Source organism: Sardina pilchardus, chromosome 16 (genome assembly GCF_963854185.1).
Source record: "Sardina pilchardus chromosome 16, fSarPil1.1, whole genome shotgun sequence".
Lineage (NCBI taxonomy): Eukaryota > Metazoa > Chordata > Actinopteri > Clupeiformes > Clupeidae > Sardina > Sardina pilchardus.
The window spans coordinates 2,399,751-2,420,537 of record NC_085009.1 but is presented as its reverse complement, the minus strand read 5'-3'; the positions used below and the strand labels follow the sequence as shown (position 1 = coordinate 2,420,537).

Below are 20,787 nucleotides of genomic sequence, written 5' to 3'. Positions count from 1 at the left end.
TTCCACATGAGCTGGGCTTGAGTAAGGATGCTATTACACACTGGAGACGGAGCGAGGCTCGAGTGAGAAAGGGAGGAAAACAAACACCAAACTCAAACAAAAAATGTCAGGCCGTTATTTCAGACGAGGATGGAGTGGTGTGCCTCAGGGAACTCATGCTGCGTGGACGTTTTGAACTGAAAAGGAGTCCTATTGCAAGGCCAGATGGGACACGTGCATAAGGAAGCAGGGCCTATGATTAGAGAACAAATAAAAATAAACAGCATGCTAAAATATATCTACCCTATGTACCGTATATATTGTATAGTAATGTCTCACTGGCTATCCAGTGCCATTGGCCACAGTACTTCCTCCCAGACGGTAGAGTCCTCTCCTAGCTTGTCCTCTTCACCCGTATGCCAGGCTTCATTGTGGCCTCCAGAGTGGAGCTTCTGCTACAGGCCTACTGTCTGCCGCACTCACCTTGTATTGTGAATAATTCTCAGAGGAGCAAGGACCTACGTAAGGAGTATGTAAATCTTCTTAGCATGTATATTAACACGTGTGCAACAGTGTACAGAGATATCAGCAGTCGATACCAGGGGCGATGTAATGTCAGCGTCGCATTGCATCACATTTCATTGGCCGCTCCTCTGCAAATGCTGAGACCCTCTCCCATGCTCGGAGATCTACGGCCACCATGGGCACTATCTGTTTGGATAACGCCCAATTTTCTGCCCCACTGACTTTAACGGCATGACTCACTCGAGGGCAGCGCACTAATGAAGTGTTCACTGGCACACAGCCCAGAATGATTCAGTCGTCGGTTTATAAGCAGGAGGAAGAGCGGCGATGAGCGAGGGAGAGAGACAGAAAGAGAGGGAGGTGGAGAGAGAGGAAGAGAGACCGAAAGAGAGGGAGGTGGAGAGAGAGCGCTCACATGTGGCCCGACACTTCCACTGTCCGCACTCTTTCCGACCTCGTTGCTTTGATCGGTGGCCGTGACGTAACGCACACTTGTCATCCCACTCTCCTCCATGGCCATCAGCACACATTCTAACAGAGCGTTCTTGCATGTTCAAAACTCTCCTCTTTTGTTGTCCCTTAGCTTACATGTTAACCATGAAAGGTAAATGTTTTGTTGGCTATGTCTGTTCATTTGATTTGTTTGTATGTTATTATTTTGTTTGTTTGTTTGTTTGTTTGTCTTTCATTGTTGATGGCTTGTCTGTCTTTTCTTTCCCCACACTGGACTTTCCCTTTGTCAATGTTCTCCTGCTGTATCTGCAGAGTGTATACAGCATAGGGGACAGTTTGTGTGTTTGTTTATGTGAGAGGTCCACACATCAGCTAAACTTTTCCATCATGACCTATTCATTTTGTTACATTCCAGCTCTTGCATCAGTTGTCCAGTTAATTATGGATCAGAGTTCAGTTGTCCAGTAAAAGGATGGGTTACCATTGCAAAGCATTAAAGTACCAAAAAAGCTATAGATCATACTGTTAATTACAGTATGTCACAAAGGCAACTGCGATGTTGAATATTTCTTGTTTTTGATTTGTTCCCATGTTTCTTGTAGCACGCAAGCAGGAGATCATCAAAGTGACTGAGCAGCTGATTGAGGCCATCAATAATGGAGACTTTGAGGCCTACACGTGAGTCCTACTGAAACCACCCCCACACACCTCATAGAGCAGCACATTACTTTAGGAGGACTTTATGGAATAGTCCCTGGAAGCTCTCCTGAGTGTCTGTGTTTTTCTTCTGTGGCCTTTCAGGAAGATCTGTGACCCTGGCTTGACCTCTTTTGAACCTGAGGCCTTGGGGAACCTGGTCGAAGGCACCGACTTCCACCGATTCTACTTTGAGAATGGTAATGTCCAACTGCAGCATATACAGTAGCTTTGCAACATACAGTGTTTGTAGATGAACTACCCTTGAATTACTCTCGAAATGACTGGAATTGCTCTCAATATATATCATTATGACATGTGGACCCCAGAAAGAGTAGTGAGCCTGTATGGTTCAACTGGTGTGGATCCTATAGAGAATAAAAACATAATCAACTAGAAAAGCACTCCGAGACCCCTCCGAGACCTCCCCTAAGCGCCTTAGTTCCCCCCACATTTGTGGTTTGCACCCAGACGGTGATCTTTCTTCCTTGGGTCATTTCAGACCTTTCCTGAAAATGTCATCAAAATCCATCCATAACTATTTGAGTCATCTTGCTAATAAACAGACAGACAAACAAACAAACAAACCCCAATGAAAACATAACCTCCTTGGTGGAGGTAATAAAGCAGGAGATCATCGTCCATGAGTCAAGAGCTAAAGTGACACATCAGACGCCACTGGAGTCTTTGACAGTTAGTCGGAGAGTATGACATGTGAGCGTGTGGTCAGGAGCTGTGGCTGCCCGCCCACGTTGCGGTCTCGCTCTGGCCTGAGTCACGGCCACAGGGCGGAGAGAGAGAAACCACGAGAATGTCACAGTCACCTCTCAAGCCCTCAGACACAGAATAGAGTGGACAGTCTGTACAGCACTCTCACCGAACCGTGGCTTTATGAGCTGCATGGGTAATGGAGGTGAAAGAATCCATTTATATTAACTTATAGTAACTTAGAATGCATGTGGAGCTGTTGGAATAGTTAAAGATAGAAATTGATCTGAGAGAGAGGTGAACCCATGCTTGAGTTGTTGATGTGAACTGGACAAAGCACACGTGTTTGCGAAGTCACTTTAGCAGCAACATCAGCAGGAAACTGAACTGATGTTAATTGCTACTGATGACTGTGATTTCTTCAGTGGTGGCTATCACATTGATTTATGGCTGATATCTGTGATTTCTTCGGTGGTGGCCATCACATTGATTTATGGCTGATATCTGTGATTTCTTCGGTGGTGGCTATCACATTGCTTCAGAGGTGGCTGATAGGTGTTGGTTTATTGAACATTCATTGTTTACACACCTTGCAAATCCCTCTGGCTCGTGTAGATAAAGCAGTCCCTCTCTCTCTCCCACCCTCTCCAGCTCTGTCCAAGGGCCATAAGCCCATCCACACCATCCTGCTGAACCCGCACGTGCACCTGATTGGGGAGGACGCGGCGTGCGTGGCCTACATCCGCCTCACCCAGTACATGGACGCCAACGGCATGCCCCGCACCATGCAGTCCGAGGAGACGCGCGTCTGGCACCGCCGGGACAGCAAGTGGCAGAACATCCACTTCCATCGCTCTGGCTCGCCCACCGTGCCCTCCAAGTAAGCATCCTGCCGCACACGCCACATCACTACAGCGCGTTCAGGACCATTTAGGACCGTTAGTTTTTCAATTTCTCTAACGTCTGTTAATGGTTTCCTTGTGTCTAAAACTCATGTCTGGTGCCGTGTTTTATTGCCTCTTTTTAAACTTTTCTTTCTCAGAGCTGGGCTCTAGATGCTAATGCTATCTATTACAACTATTTTCAAACTATGCTTTACAACTTTCTGTTTTTGACTCTCAACATTTCAGAGTGATATTTTCTCAAAACCAAATGATTGAGAACATAAATCTCCATCTCTCTCTCTATCTCTCACACTTACAGCTAATATGGCCTCCGAACTGCCAGGGAAACACTTCCTGCCAGCTGAGCATTCATCCTGCCTACCCAGTCTCGATCACACCCTGACCCCGCCCACCGCAACTGCTCTACCCAATGGGAGTCTTGTTTACATATCATCACTGCTGGACTTGGGAATCTAGAGTGGTGGGCCGGCCAACTCATGATATCATTATTGTGTGTCTTTTTTTTTCTCGTAGAAGTTGGGATGATGCACACCATTTTTTTGGGCTGATGCTTTTACATCACTCCCATAACAGTGCAGTAATCAGACGAGCATGTAATTAAAGTAACCTGTGTATCTTCCCATTCCCTCTTATTAAAGTGTTGTGATTATTGTCAAGAGAGCCAAGTTGATTTGTACACTTAACTAACTCCCCTTCAGTCAGTCACTTTGCCATGTGCTGTACTTTCAAGCTTACACATTAGAGGGGTTGAAATTTCAAGAATGCCAAGCTCGCTACCCGTTTTTTGTCATCCGTAGTGGTACATAGCAAGTAATGAGAGCTGTGTGACTGGTTCCCTTCATCAGATTAGTAGGGAGATGTGTCAGATATCACTGATTTAACCACATAGACAAGGTTGCCAGCATATCTTAGTCACTGCCTACATTACAACAACGTTCTTTAAGGAAGACTACATACTGTACGTCTCATTTCATGTGCAATATGGCAACACTTTTTAAGTATACAAACTGAATGGCAAAAACAACTTGAGCTTGCTTGTATTTTTTGTTTGTTTGTTTGTTTGATTGATTTTGTTTTTGGTGATTTAGACGATGTTTTGTGTGAGTAAGGTGAAGTGCTACTATTGCTTTTACACTCTGGAGTATTAACAGTAGTCTGTGAGCTATAGTTTTTGAGCTTGATGCAAATCTGTTGTGATGCATCTCAAGATGGTCAAGCAAACATTATTTTCTTCTTAAACAAACAAATATATATATAAATATATACAAAATCTTTTTTAGAGGGGGAGTTCTGAATATGTTTGGTTCCATAATCATAGTTGCACATGGAAGAAATATGTTTCAAAAGCGTCAAATGTTTGAACAGTAAGGGAATGTAACCCAGGTCTTTGTACCGTTTGCCACATCAAGGTCTTATTCTTTAACTTGTGGAAAACTCGTGGACAAGTTATCTTTTATGGTGATTTCAATAATCTTATTCTTCTTTTGTATTGTTTCGAATTAGATTTATCTTGTTTTGTTTTCTGTATTTTTTTATATTGCAAAACTTCATTGACACGGTGTTTCTCTCCAGCTCTCTCTGATTTTTCTCACCTCTGGTCCTTCTTAACGTCCAAACACTGCATGAGTTAATTTCCTACCACTGTAGTTCCTCCACACTTTGATAGTCTTCATAAGGTCCCCTTTCCCCCACCCCACCCCCCCATCACACACACACAAAGCTTCTATCCTTTCTAACACCCCATGTGTTTGTCCCTTCATGTTAGGGTAAAGTTATAAAGAATTATATATCTAGATGTTTTATTTTTGGTGCCACGTGGTGAATAGTGAATGCATTAAGAAATATCCTTCCCAGAAAGCTTACTGTGTCAGTGGGAAGCCTTTTGCATAAATATGTTTGATTGTGCTGAGCCATTTAATTTAGAGGGGAATCGTTCACATGTGTTTGCACAGTGAGTCAAAGAAGAGGGAAATTGTCACAGTTATTTGATTTGTTTTCTGGAATGTGTTTAAACACATACACACACACCCATGCAGAAACACCGCCTATATGATATGACCTTAATGCTGTTTTAGTGTACCACTAAAACAAATCAGTTCAATAAAGTATTTTTGTTCTTAATAAATTGCAAACTAATGAAAAGTTGGGAGGTTTCCATCTATTGAACTGTCTGCAGTAAAAATGTTTCTGTTTGTGACTGCGTTGGCTTATCGGTAGGATTTCAGTAGAACACCAACCAGTCCCTCAGGGAAGGTTCAACAGAAAAGTTTTTTTTTTCTCTCCTCTTTTAGTTTGTCTGCCCATCATGTTATTTTTTAAGTTACTCAAGCCATGACACACTATGGATAGAGTGTAAATATCTACTGCCACCATGGGAACAGACTGATATTTGAAAAAATATTGAAATAAAATGTGATTTCTGCCAAGTCTGCTTCTCCTTCCTAATTATCTATTATCTTCCTAATTCTGTCAATTTCAATATCTTTCAGAAAATATGTTTTTACAGTTAATCTATAAATGTGATTGACTGCCTTGCTCAGTGTAATGGTCAAAAGTTGCGGTTTCAAATTCCCATGTTGAGATTAGCATGCGTTGTCCCCTGTGGTGGACTGGTTGTATTCGGGGGAGTCTGTGACTCACTCAGTTACCACAGAGACAGAGTTTAATCATCAGTCTTATTACTCTCCATGGTTAGAGAAGGAGTTTGAATAGCAAGTTATACATAATACCAAATAATAATCAAATGTATTTCCTTGACTGAAGGGAAAGACAAAAGCCTTAGTAGATTAGTTGAACACATGTACAGTTTATTTGTTTCCGTCATATACACACTGCAGCTCCTGGGCTGTTGTTTTTTTCTCTGGGTTTCACCTTTTTTTTGTTCTCCCAGTTATTCAGTTTACTAATACATGCCCTCGTATATATTCATGAATAATTGTCATCACCATAGAAACAAGATGCTTATTTGTGAAACTCCAAGTTCTGACTCATTTTCTTGTTCAACAATCAAAACAGTTTTTCATTTTTGTCCCCTTAAGCCATCATGTTATACACTCCAGATGCAATGCGGGAAAACCATAATATTGTCACAAAGAGAAGGATATAATCTTCACTGCACATAGATGCTTTAAGCCAACCCCAGGTCACACTTACAAACAGTGTGTAAGATGCCATAACCAGTCCATTTTCATTATTTTATTTTCTTTTGCAATTGGAAGCCATAACTGACACCTCCGATTGACAATGATTCATACTAAGCATTTTCACCACATACACACACACACACACGCACACACACACACACACATACAAACACACTGTCTCACATGCATATATTCATGAACCCATATGGATGGATATTGCAAATGAGCACCAGGAGGATGAACTGAGCATGAGATATTGGTAAAAAATGACACTGTGTGTGTCTATCCAGAAGCCAGTACAGAGTCGCCCTCTACAGGTCAAACATTAATCTACCACACTCTCTCTCTCTCTCTCCCACACACACACACTCACATAGTGGGTATTGCATCTTGAATGAATACACTGACAAGTGGGCCTTTTGGATCTAACCGACATGTTTTTGAATCTGACGTGGCTTAGCTGGCCAGGATAAGTGGTCATGAAGAGCACTCAAAGCTAATATCCACAGGTAGAAAAAACAGACTACTGCTGCTGGTGTCTAGTCTGCCATCTGCTTGGCTATGTTGTCCTTTGAGGTCAACCTTAAACAAAATAGTCAAATTTGATTGATAATTGATTTGGTATTAGGTCTAAATATGGCTCCTGCGCTATATTGTCAGTTGAGAAACAGAACTGAAATCTTGTATTCCAACACTATAGTTCCTCTTGGGACATTGATTCCATTTACCATATTGCTATTTGTTGTTTTGTAAGAGAACGGATCAGAGCATTTCTTGTAGTCAGTCCTTAATTAGTATTTCTATCTAAAAAATGTTGATATGCAAGTCCCTTACTATTATTAAGAGATCAAGTATGAAGAGATAATGCCTTTCCATAGCAAGTCACAGCTGATGTCTACTGCCTTCCTCTCTATCACACTCTGTATTTCCAGAGTCCTCCTTTGGCTCCATGAGAACCGCTGTGGTTATGCAACCACTGTCTAATATGACCTCACAAACTCAGATCCATGGGGTGAGAGGTATCACGCTTTTATTTTACAACATTTGCAACAACAATGAAAGACAAAAAAATTCAAACAAAAACAACTGAATCACATTCACACTCTCCTTCCACCACAAACAGTTAGAGGAGGCCTGGCCAATGCTTATGAGGACAATCAGGGTTTTGTCCAGGGACATTGAAACCAGAGTCATCAGCTCAAGATAGTAGATGTGAGATAAGGTGTGTGTGTGTGTGTGTGTGTGTGTGTGTGTGAGAGTTGGGAGAGGTGATGAAGAAGCTTGTATATTGGATGGTTTCTGGGGATGTAGTGAGCTTACATACAGTGCACAAATGATTGAAAAAATCAAATCAAATCAAAGCTTAAACATTCATGATAGCTATTTCCATTCGGGGGAGGGGGGGGGGCTGCAGTGTCCGTGAGGTGAAAAAGCACAGTGTGCACAAACCCACTCTCACTCACAACAAACACACACACACACACACACGCACACACACACACACAGAGACAGACATGCAGATACTGTATATCTCTTTGCTCTGAAGAATGTGACAACACACACAAAAAAATGACAGACACACAGAAAAAAGTGACAATCAGACTGGACAAGCTGAACAGGATGGGACTGTACAAACCAGGTGTGAAAGGCTTTGGATTCTGTGGAACCAGACGTTCTCTTTCTCTCCGATACCCAGACCCAGATGGGGAAAACAAGGATATTCTGAATTGCAGACACATTCAAAAGGACACAACACACTCTAACTTCGCAAGCAGTGGTATGACGTCACCCCATACTTATAGTGAGGCAGAGTACTCGTTTACGGGTCATGAAAACAGCACACACTAACACATTCAATCGCCTTCCCAATCGCTCCTCTAAATCCACACCTCACACTGTACAAGAGGCCTTGCCAACCATACACACAGACTAACACATCCCAGTCTGTTGGTTCTGGTTAGAGTAGGTTTTGAAACTGTGACGACAGGTTCCTCTAACGACTGATGGGGGAGGAAGAGGAGGTATCGCGTTTTGAAGTCGTGTGATCCATGGGTGCTGAGCATCATGGGGGGAGAGGGGGACGCTAGCTGGCGCACGCTTGCGTGTGTGTACAGCAGGTAGGGGAAGCAGTGCAGTGAGTTTCAGTGGAGTCCCCCCTGCCCTTTGCAATGTCTCCTCCTCAGTTTCAAATGTCCGACGGCAAATAGGACTGTGCATGAGTTTCGGCCTCCCGGTTGACCCCTGCCCTTGTCTTCCTGTTGCTTTTCTCATCCCTTCATTTGATTTATTCTCTCCTTTTTGTTTGTCAAAACACAGCAGCCAAAAGTATGAAAAGAGCACGGCAAAAAGGTAACTATGTTTGTCTTGGTTAAGTCGGCAGACAACACAGGATAAGCTTTCTTTGGTCACAAAATGAGCAAATCAAAACAAAACAAAACAAAAAATATAATTGCATTAAAGCATAAAGACAGTGGGAAAAAGAGTTCTATCAGTGGCCACAAGGGGGCAGGGTGGGAGGGGACTTGCGTCATCAAAGAAACAAAAAAATGAATGAAAACATTCCAGGATTGGTGGAGCAAAGGCGCTGAGGGTCACAGAGAGGAAGAGCAAGGTGACGAGGATCAGCAGTGCATTCTGGGAAAGGTCCTGGCTGAAAAGGAGGGCAGGATGGGTAATCCAGAGAGGAGGTGTGGGACGAGGAGGAGGAGGAGCCACAGAGACACAACCAGAGCAGCAACACCATCATTTCTTCTCTTCCTCCCTCTTCTCCTCCTTCTCCACCACCTCCTCTTCCTCCCTCTCTTCCTGCTGACCCTCCTTCTCCTCCTCCTCGCCCTCCTCTTCTTCCTCTCGCTTGGCGCAGTAGCTCTGGAGGAGCAGACGCAGGTGTTGCTGAAGGTGGTCGGGGCGCAGGGCTTCAGGTGTGTCCTCCAGGCGCTCCAGGTGAGTGTGCTTGCTCCTGCCGTCCCTCATCACAGTCCTCTTCTGCGTGCACGTCTTACGCATCCGGGTCCTGGAGGGGGAAAAAACGATAAAAAAAGACATGAGGCTCAGAAAAAGGCGAGAGTGCGCCAAATCTGTTGACGACAAGCATAGTGTGTCTGATAGGATTGTGAGTTTACTAGTTTTTAAAAGTGTGGTACTGTACGTTGTATTGTGTACAAGATAACAGGTTTTCACTGAAAAATATCATGCAAAAACTGTAATAGTATATTAATTAATACATTTCAACAAGCACATATTTGAAAACAAAACATGCATCAGAGATCACGCATATTGTGTTTAAGATTGTCACTGCCAAAGGTGAAGTCATTAGTTTCACACACCATTCTCATGAGATTTAGACTTCAAGCATGGGCTTACAAAGAAATATAAAAAATGTTTTTTCTTTTTTTTTTTTGTGGCACATCTTATAATGGATGTCCATTAGGGAGGAAATGAAAAAGTAGGTCATTTCCTGTATGTTAATGCCGCAGTCATGTATTTACACGCCATGCTCTAAAACCACGCCACACACTGCCCTGACAAAAAGGGTCATTTCTTTTGGTCAGACGTGCTTCGGGGCAGAGACCACAAGCCACCACCCGACCTTTTCACCACTGATCCATCTTCCTTCACAACCTCCTTCTCTACTAAATGAGGCAGAAGCACTTTCCCAAATCCCCCCGCGTAACTCAAAGCCTAGAGGCAGCAAAAGGGATAGAAATGGGCAGCTGTTCACAAAAAAGATTTTCTTCTTGATGACATTTTCAGACAATTTGCATTTTATAAATTGTATACATATGGAGCACATTGTAAAGTGTGACAGTATTGGCATAAGATTTAATGCATACATGTATATGAATCTCTCTCCATAAAGTGTAAATATGCCTGACCTTCAGTAAAATCTTTATCATTCATGCATCCTTTTCAGACTGTCTAGCTATTCTCTTTTTCTTACAGTCAAGAGAGGGAAGGATATTCCCAAACCATTCATCAAAAATGACTGACCTCCATGTCATGATTCAAATGAAAGGGAAAATTGCACTGGCCCAATTGCATACATGCATTGCGCCATCGCTTAGCCACTGACCTTTTCAAAGTCCTCTTTGGCCGAGGGGAGATCCGCTGCCAGCGAGGGGTCACCGATCTGCTTCTCCATGCGCTCGCCCTTCAGCACCATGGTCTTGACCACCCGGCTGACTTTCCGACCCTGGACAGGCTCGGCCTCGAATTCCGAGGCTGTGGCCGCGCCCAATGCCAGTGGCTCGGTGACGCTCACCTAGGCGAAGATGACACACGTGATAAACTGGCTTGATCTTTGGTTGGTTTGGTTTCATCAGCTGTGCAGTTGTAATGGTATTTCTTCCATTTTCTCATGTATTCATCTGGACGATGTTCCTTACATATTAAAGATTATCATATTCAAACGGATCATATAAAATGGTCTTGTTTTTTTGTGTTTTATTTTCTGACCCAGGATGAGTTTAGACAAATTTAAACGGACTCTTGGAACTCAAATCAAAGCTCACTGATGTAGCTGATTATATTCCCGTTATTTGAATGGTGGAGAAGAACCCAAAACACAAACCTCCCTATGATCTCCGCCACTCCGCACCACGGTCCTCTTCACCACTTTGGAGAAGCCATCAGCGTCGTCTATGGTGATGTTCTCCTGTGGCGACCCCTCAATGGTCACTTCCTCTCGTTCCACTCCATCTGCTGACGTGTACTTACGAATCACCTTCCTCGTGATCTAAGGTGAACCGGTGAACATCACTTTAGGACATTGCAATCGTAGATGGCTAATAGGTCTTATATATCAATTACTGCAACATCGTAACACAGGCTGGGTTGGATGTTCGATATTGGAGAGCATGAGTATTGCATCCCAGTGTTCAACAACATGCCAAACATGCTAAATGTGACATTCACACTTTGCACTCATGTTGCATATCTATTTGAAAATAGAGAGATCATTGATTTGATGTAAAGTGCAATATAAATAAAATAATAAAATGTATTATTATTATTATTTTGATTATTATTATTATTGTTATTATCATCATTATTATCTATTTGAATTGTGCTCATAAGAGTGTGCTTGCCTTCTTCACCACCAGGTTTCCATGCTCATCAGTGTACTGCTCCTCGGTCACAGACTGGGGAGGAATATCCGGCATCTCGTCACCCTGCAAGACAAACACACAACTCAGTCATCCTGCACACAACACTGTGAGTCTATGGGGCAAGCGTCAACATCAACATTTTGCCTCAAAGACTAAGCATTGAGTCATTTACCCTTGAAACCCAAGTCTTGTTATAGAAGCCCATATAACAAGACCCACAACCTAATGCATGGGATATGGGATACATAACAGGTCTACACTGTAGAAATAAATGACACTGTGTCACATGGTTTGATTGAGTCTGATTGAAATGAATGTCATAGAGGAAATACATTTTACTTCTTACAGTGTAGACCCCAAAAATAATAAATGAAAGTGGAGTCAGACATTAAACAAATGATGAAAGTAATGAAGCATTTTGTTGGCCTTTTCCTTGACTAAGCAAAATGCATGTCTGCCATTGTTAATTTGTTTCCACAGACATTAATCCAAGGAGAGGGCAAACAAAAACAAAAAATAGAAGGGAAACAAACACCCTTCTCTCTATGAAATCATTAATAACATATCACACAAACTGAAGCTGCAGGACCTAATCAACTCACACACCCCAAACTTGTACCTGTATTATTACTCTGCGTCGGACCACTCTCGTGGTCAGTATTTCCTCCTCTGAACTATCGGACAGCAAACCTAGCTCCGATGCTATCTCCTGGAGGTGTTACAGAAACATTACTGGGTTTTGTGCAGCGGACTTATTGTGTTAGATTAGCAGGGCGTGTTGTGTTAGCAGCGCTAGTCTGTTCAGCTATAGGCATCAAATAAACCACAAGCACAGCACTCGTTTAGTTTGTTCCTTCTTTTGCATTTCAGGTGTGTGTGTGTGTGTGTGTGTGTGTGTGTGTGTGTGTGTGTATGTGTGTGTTTGTTTTTGGGAGAAATAGGTGTTGTAAATGCTATCTGTAAACCTTTTAATATAATGCATTATCGTGTTTTGCTGTTTCTATGGTGATGCATGGATGATGATGATGATATGATATTGACGATGATGAAGAGAACGGACAATGGTGCATCAAAATCCATGCATGAGCCTGGTTCTAATCCAAATCATTAAAACATATTATATGCATGTATAACAACAAAGCCACTTCACTGAAGTCTTTCAAAGTCATACCATGTTGTTTTGTAAGCAAATTCCCATTTCATTCACAGTTAATTCACAGTTTGAAGGATTATAACTGCTTCCACCACCACACCTCAGTTCTGTTACTGTACACTCACTGCAAGTGATGGTTAAACTAAACCCATGCATTACTTTCAAAACAGCCCCAAAGGCTTATTGCATCCCATGCTGGCAAGAAATCTCTAAAACTTTGGTGTTAGCGCTTGGGTGTGCTGCAAATGCAGGTTCAGCTCAGGGACGTGCTTCTTTGGAGGGAAGCAGGGCACAATCCAAGGGTGCACTCATGCACAGGCTCTTACCCTGCCCAGCGAATCCTCATCATCGGTATCATAATAATTTCCTTTCCTCGGGGGAAGCTCCTCAGCTACCGTACCTTCGTACCCGAAAGCCAGTTCCCTCTCTTCAGCGTATTCATACTTGTCCTCTTCGGGTTCTAAAACAATGGGGAATTCAAGGTCATCGCTTCCCATCGACACCGGCCGCCTGCCCGTCTTGGAATAATGTTGGCTGGACAGGAAGTCAAAGCTGGGGGTTCCTGGGAGTGACTCGATGTGGTAGGGTACCTCAGACAAAACCTTCAGAGTCTCTGGCTCTGGCTCAGAGGCGTCAGAGAATGATTGTTTGCAGTCGAAAAATTCAGAGCTTTCCGAGTCCTCGGTTTTCGTGCTGTCAGTGTGAACCAGGTGGCCCTTAGTTGGGGGGTGTCTTGGGGCTACCTCATCTGGACTGAATGAGGCCAGAGTTTTCTCAAATTCAGAGAGGGCACGCCTAAAACCTGGTGAGGGCTGAGCTTCTTCAGCATAGTGCTCTGAAACTGACACCCTTGCTTGATAGTCAGGTGCTACAAGACTGTGACTGGACATTGGTGAGAAGTATGTTGACTCAGATGTTTGTAGAGGGGGTTCACGTATATTGGGTGTGACTGCTCTATGGGATGTGAATGTATCGTCCTTCAAAAACTCAAATCGGTGGAATGTTTTCGCTTCTTGTGTGGAAGTGAGCTCAGAGAGTTCACGGGGAGCTTCTCTGGGACCAGACGACACTGACACTCTCTGATCTAAAATGGTTGCATCACTTTCATATATAAGAGACTGATTCAACTCTAACCCTACCGAGAGTTGAGCTGTTTCAACCTGAAAAAAATGTAGAATTATTTTTAAACCACAGATAGTCACATAAAACTTGTCATCAACACAAGTAACAGAAGCCACCAAACCATGCTATGTTTTAGTATTTGTATTGTCAATACAGTTTCATGGTTAATTGTATGGAACCAAATGTCCATGCACTTCTATTATCACACATCTGAACTGTATTCCTCTTACTTAAGTCTTATTCTTAACATGTTAGGTGTAAATCCAGTAAAGTCCAGTAAAGTCAGACGCATTCCCTGTGATCAATCCATGGTTAGCCAGTCCAAAAGACAAACGGTGTGTCCAATATCTTTCAAGCATAATTTCACACCTCCACTGACATGCTTGAGTTCTTACCCCCTCTTGAGGTTCTTGGATTCGAAACTCAGATACTCCTTGAGGTGAGTCTTCATCTCTTCTTTTGTCTTGGAGTTGTAACTCAGCAGACTCCTGGACAGTAGTCTCACATGTATGAGCCTCTTCCTTTCGAGTAGCCTTCTTCTTTTTTTTCCTCGGACTTGCTTTAGGCTTTGTGATTAACTCCTCAACCTGTGTTGGCTTTGGTGGGCTATCATATATTAATGGAGACTGGTGAATGATATCCATTTGCTTATCCTCTGATATATCGGGGGACTGGGAAACATCCTCATATTGTCCTCTACTTTCCTCAGATGTCAAGTGACCAAATGACTGAGTTTCAGTTATAACTGTGGTCTTGATCATTTCCTTCTTGTCCTTAGCAGCATACACAATTACACTCTGCTTATGATCGTGTTGTTTGTAAGGCTCTAATGACTCAGGCGATGAGGGACGGTCCTCTTCTACCTCAAATGCTATTGAATCCTTGGACACGGGTGAACTGTGTTCCAAATCAAGATCTGCAGCCTCAGGTGAAGGGCATCGGAACACAAACGCTGAAGTCAGAGGTGACACAGATCTGGTGTCAGACTCTGAGTGCTGAGAACTGGGTGACACTGATCTGTACTCTGAATATGACGGCCATGAAGAATCACCATGAAAACTATACTGCTGTCTGGTTTCAACCACAATGGCTCTATTTGCACCCAATTCACGTTTATAACTTGTTTCAAATTCGCGGACATGTACTGGTGATAGAGGTCTATACTGAGGGGTTGGTGAGTCAGGAGAGAGCGGTCTGTTCTCGTTTAATGAAGATATAGACACTGGAGAAGAGGCTCTACCCTCTGATGGCTGGACTAAGGTATCTGGTAATGCAACTGCATGCTCAGGGATAGGAGAATCAGGAGACAATGGTCTATGTTCGTCTACTGAGATCACTGACTCGCAGGATGATGGCCTACTTCCAACCATGAACATAGAGTCAGGCGATGAGCGCTCAAATTCTGAAACTGTGTCAGGCGACAGGGATGTTAACTCACTCACTGTTGTCAAAGACCCTGATGTTTCAGAGATGGTCAAGGAGGTTGAGAAGAAATGTTCCTCATAGATATCTTCAGCAAGTGTTTGCTCATACTGAGCCATCTCAATTCTACTGCCTACAACCTCAAAAACACCAGGTTTGGGCAAGTAAGTCTCACCTTTGTACTGGGGGTCCAGTACTGGGGACATTAGGTTAATTGGAATGGCCTTGTGAGTGAATCTATACTCAGGTACAATGATAACAGATTCATGTGAAGATGGAGTACGTGTGTGAGATGTCTCTGGTGTCTCTCTGGGAACCATGCATCTATTCTCTTCAGATGTTGATGAATCATGCACCACATTTGTAATCTGTGATATTGGTGCATCTATTGATGCCACCGAATCAGGTGATTCAGGTCTGTTTTCACAGAGTGTTAATTCTGTTGTCTGGTCAACCTCTATGTCAGAAGTTATCGACTCAGGTGAGGACGATCGGTGTCCTTTTAATGATGTGTGATAGTCTGGCAAAGATTGCCCAAATCCTGGTATTGGGGAATCTGGTGTTAGGGGTCTGTTTTCACATATGGATGTTGTTGACTCTGGGGATGATGGCCTTTGACCGTTTGCAACAACACAAGGATCACTAACCTCAAAATCTATGTCTGACACTAGAGATTCAGGAGTGTCTGACCTATGACTTGTAGCAAATGTTGTGGATTCGAAGAATAACAGAGAAAACTGTGGAACGGGTGAGTCCGGTGATAATGCCTTAAACTCATTTAGTGAATCTGGCGAAGCTGTGCGAACATCCATCATTGCTGAATCTGGGGAGATGGGCCTATAATCTGGTATAGAATCTGGTGTCAACGGTCTATCATCAGGCTCTGACTCGATTGAAATTGGTGACTCAGGCCTGTCTTCATAATCAAAAATATCAGAGAGTGCTGATTCATATTCTGTGTCAGAAAAGACTGATTCTGGTGAAAAGGATCGATACCCATATACAGACACAGAATAATAAGGTAATGGTGAATAGAATTTAGGAATAGGTGAATCAGGGGATAATGGCCTATTTTCACTTACAGATAAAGTTGACTCAGGGGAGGATGGTCTACTGGTATAGTCTAAAACGTTTAGATCCAATGACCCAAAGTCTAGATCAGATGTCACTGATTCTGGAGATGCAGATCTTTCTCCAGTATAAAAATACATTGGTTCAATAATTGTCAGTGAATACTGTGGTATGGGTGAGTCAGGTGATAATGACTTGAACTCATTAATTGATCCTGCAGATTCTGGTGAAGAGCATCTGAGATCAGTCATAAACATGGCTGAATCTGGTGACATTGGTATGTACTCTGGGATTGAATCGGGTGAAAGCGGTCTATCCTCAAACTCTGATGTGATAGATTCGGGAGATTCAGGTCTACATTCAAACGCAATGAGTTCAGAAAACAATGGTGCATATTCTACATCTGATTCTATATCAGATACTGGCGTGCATGACCTGTACCCTGTGGATGGAGGTATGATATCTAGCAGTAACCGCGTAAACTGTGGAATTGGTGAATCTGGAGAGAGTGCTCTGTTGCCATCTACAGATGCTATGGACTCTGGAGACGAAGGTCTCTCTTCAGTAGCCATGAGTAGGAAGTCGGACAATGCATAATCTAGATCAGATCCCACAGACTCTGGTGACTGTGATCGTGAGCCCATGGGAAGTCCTGTGGGATCAAAGAATGGCTGCATAAATTGTGGTATAGGCGAGTCAGGAGACAGCGCTTGCAACTCATTGAGAGAAGCATCAGAATCTTGTGAGCATGTTCTCATGAGGAACTTGGAGAGCAGTGGCTCATACTCTGATGCTGATATGTCTGAACCAAGTGAATAGGATGACATTGAGCCGGGGGAAGATGACCTATACCCTGTGTGTGTGCACTCGAATATTGTTGGTGCAAATTCAGGTACTGGTGAATCTGGTGATAGCTGTCTGTATTCATGCATTGATCCTGCAGATTCTGGCGAGGCAGGTCTCTCTTCAGTAGACATTAGTATGAACTCAGGAAGAGCATACTCTATATCAGAGTCTACAGACTCTGGGGATGCAGATCTTTGTCCTGTATAAAGATACATTGGCTCAGTGATTGTCAGTGAATACTGTGGTATGGGTGAGTCAGGCGATAATGACTTGAACTCATTAATTGATCCTGCAGATTCTGGTGAGGCAGGTCTCTCTTCAGTAGACATTAGTATGAACTCAGGAAGAGCATACTCTATATCAGAGTCTACAGACTCTGGGGATGCCGATCTTTGTCCTGTATAAAAATACATTGGCTCAATGATTGTCAGTGAATACTGTGGTATGGGTGAGTCAGGCGATAATGACTTGAACTCATTAATTGATCCTGCAGATTCTGGTGAAGAGCATCTGAGATCAGTCATAAACATGGCTGAATCTGGTGACATTGGTATGTACTCTGGGATTGAATCGGGTGAAAGCGGTCTATCCTCAAACTCTGATGTGATAGATTCAGGGGATTCAGGTCTACATTCCAACGCTAAGAGTTCAGAAAACAATGGTGCATATTCTACATCTGATTCTATATCAGATACTGGCGTGCATGACCTGTACCCTGTGGATGGAGGTATGATATCTAGCAGTAACCGCGTAAACTGTGGAATTGGTGAATCTGGAGAGAGCGCTCTGTTGCCATCTACAGATGCTATGGACTCTGGAGACGAAGGTCTCTCTTCAGTAGCCATGAGTAGGAAGTCGGACAATGCATAATCTAGATCAGATCCCACAGACTCTGGTGACTGTGATCGTGAGCCCATGGGAAGTCCTGTGGGACCAAAGAATGGCTGCATAAATTGTGGTATAGGCGAGTCAGGAGATAGTGCTTGCAACTCATTGAGTGAAGCATCAGATTCTTGTGAGCATGTTCTCATGAGGAACTTGGAGAGCAGTGGCTCATACTCTGATGCTGATATGTCTGAACCAAGTGAATAGGATGACATTGAGCCGGGGGAAGATGACCTATACCCTGTGTGTGTGCACTCAAATATTGTTGGTGCAAATTCAGGTACTGGTGAATCTGGTGATAGCTGTCTGTATTCATGCATTGATCCTGCAGATTCTGGCGAGGCAGGTCTCTCTTCAGTAGACATTAGTATGAACTCGGGAAGAGCATACTCTATATCAGAGTCTACAGACTCTGGGGATGCAGATCTTTGTCCTGTATAAAAATACATTGGTTCAATGATTGTCAGTGAATACTGTGGTATGGGTGAGTCAGGCGATAATGACTTGAACTCATTAATTGATCCTGCAGATTCTGGTGAAGAGCATCTGAGATCAGTCATAAACATGGCTGAATCTGGTGACATTGGTATGTACTCTGGGATTGAATCTGGTGAAAGAGGTCTATCCTCAAACTCTGATGTGATAGATTCAGGGGATTCAGGCCTTTGTTCCAACGCAAGGAGTTCAGAAAACAATGGTGCATATTCTACATCTGATTCTATATCAGATACTGGCGTGCATGACCTGTACCCTGTGGATGGAGGTATGATATCTAGCAGTAACCGCGTAAACTGTGGAATTGGTGAATCTGGAGAGAGCGCTCTGTTGCCATCTACAGATGCTATGGACTCTGGAGACGAAGGTCTCTCTTCAGTAGCCATGAGTAGGAAGTCAGACAATGCATAATCTAGATCAGATCCCACAGACTCTGGTGACTGTGATCGTGAGCCCATGGGAAGTCCTGTGGGATCAAAGAATGGCTGCATAAATTGTGGTATAGGCGAGTCAGGAGATAGTGCTTGCAACTCATTGAGTGAAGCATCAGATTCTTGTGAGCATGTTCTCATGAGGAACTTAGAGAGCAGTGGCTCATACTCTGATGCTGATATGTCTGAACCAAGTGAATAGGATGACATTGAGCCGGGTGAAGATGACCTATACCCTGTGTGTGTGCACTCGAATATTGTTGGTGCAAATTCAGGTACTGGTGAATCTGGTGACAACTGTCTGTATTCATGCATTGATCCTGCAGATTCTGGCGAGGCAGGTCTCTCTTCAGTAGACATTAGTATGAACTCAGGAAGAGCATACTCTATATCAGAGTCTACAGACTCTGGGGATGCAGATCGTTGTCCTGTATAAAAATACATTGGTTCAATGATTGTCAGTGAATACTGTGGTATGGGTGAGTCAGGCGATAATGACTTGAACTCATTCATTGATCCTGCAGATTCTGGCGAGGCAGGTCTCTCTTCAGTAGACATTATTATGAACTCAGAAAGGGCATACTCTATATCAGAGTCTACAGATTCTGGAGATGCAGACCTCTGCCCCGTCCCAAAGTTTGGTTCAAAGAATGACTGTGAAAACTGTGGTACAGGCGAGTCAGGCGATAAAGCCTTAAACTCATTTAGTGATGACACTGACTCAGGTGACGATACTCTGAGTTCACCCAACATGGTTGAGTCCGGTGACATAGGTCTGTATTCTGGTATTGAGTCTGGGGACAGAGCTCGGTCCTCCAGTTCTGACACAATCGATTCTGGTGATTCTGGCCTTTTCAGAGGTTCTAATCCCTCACCAAGCTGTGCCAAGAATTCTATGTCTGAAATGTCAGATTCCGGAGAGGACGACCTATGTGTCTGCATGGAGACCGACATTTCAAAGTGGGTAGGTGTGTACTCTGGGATGGGTGAATCAGGTGAGAGGGCTCTGTGATCGTTTACAGATGCTACTGATTCTGGAGAGGAAGGTCTTTGATCAGAAGACCTGGAAGTTACTATTAGTTCAATTTCTGCATCAGAAAGTCCTGAGTCAGGCGATTCTGATCTGTATCCTGCTAAGAAAGAGGCTGAATCAACAAACTGAGAGAATTGTGGTATCGGTGAATCTGCTGATAACTCATTAGATGATGCCACTGATTCAGGTGATGATGCTCTGGGATCTGATAGGATTTGCATAGCTGATTTAGGAGAGATGGGCCTAAACTCTGGAATTGAATCAAGTGATAGAGATCTCTCTGTCCCCACTTTCGACACTACTGACTCAGGGGATTCATGTCTTTGAGATTTAGAGTCGAGAGACTCAACTGTAGGTTTTGCCACAGGTGAAGGAACATCATTGCGTGGAGGGGGCACCTCTTTGTTGTTTTCTGCCATACCTGTTTGAGTTTGAAGTTCATTAGCCTGTGACACTGAGAGAGCTTCAGAGAACTCTCTATAGTCAATTTCTAGCCTGTGCCCTGTTACTTCAAAAGTACCTGGTTTATCGGTGAATGTCTCCCCCTTGTATTGTGGGTCATACACATGAGCCATGTAATCTGTCAGAACTGCTTTATGAACAAGTTTGAATTCAGGTACCAATCGGGTAAATTTATGTATTGTTAGCCCAGATGTGGCTGATACAGTTGATGATGGCTCTTGGGGATTTTCTGGTTCTAAGTCTACTGATTTTGTATTAGAATCTGTTTTAGTGATTTTACTATGTTCAGTAACCTCTAAGTGTTTATCAATTTCTATAATGACTGTTTCTTTTGTTGCTTCTGTTTCAGA

General features: G+C 43.2%; 2 protein-coding genes across 7 annotated transcripts in view; one reads left to right on the top strand and one right to left on the bottom strand.

Annotated features, from left to right (window-relative positions):
* The window catches only part of LOC134060353 (calcium/calmodulin-dependent protein kinase type II delta 1 chain), a 98,336-nt gene extending 92,644 nt beyond the window's left edge, over positions 1-5,692 (top strand). For 4 of the 6 annotated variants that reach the window (XM_062517035.1, XM_062517033.1, XM_062517038.1 and 1 more), the window contains 4 exons: positions 1,560-1,635; positions 1,759-1,853; positions 3,013-3,241; positions 3,565-5,692. In XM_062517035.1, coding sequence (XP_062373019.1) covers positions 1,560-1,635; positions 1,759-1,853; positions 3,013-3,241; positions 3,565-3,568 — 404 coding nt within the window. In that variant the 3' untranslated portion in view covers positions 3,569-5,692. Of the gene's footprint in view, positions 1-1,559; positions 1,636-1,758; positions 1,854-3,012; positions 3,246-3,564 lie in introns of those variants that run through there. The other 2 variants (XM_062517036.1, XM_062517039.1) reach the window with 1 other exon arrangement.
* Positions 5,693-7,422: 1,730 nt separating this feature from the next.
* LOC134060472 (ankyrin-2-like) overlaps positions 7,423-20,787 on the bottom strand; it is a 121,192-nt gene continuing 107,827 nt past the window's right edge. Inside the window, exons 41-48 of the mRNA XM_062517201.1 lie at positions 14,188-19,178; positions 12,997-13,830; positions 12,137-12,226; positions 11,497-11,580; positions 10,980-11,144; positions 10,482-10,670; positions 9,999-10,090; positions 7,423-9,422 (exon numbers count right to left, since the gene is read on the bottom strand). Coding sequence (XP_062373185.1) covers positions 9,152-9,422; positions 9,999-10,090; positions 10,482-10,670; positions 10,980-11,144; positions 11,497-11,580; positions 12,137-12,226; positions 12,997-13,830; positions 14,188-19,178 — 6,716 coding nt within the window. The 3' untranslated portion in view covers positions 7,423-9,151. The remainder of the gene's footprint in view (positions 9,423-9,998; positions 10,091-10,481; positions 10,671-10,979; positions 11,145-11,496; positions 11,581-12,136; positions 12,227-12,996; positions 13,831-14,187; positions 19,179-20,787) is intronic.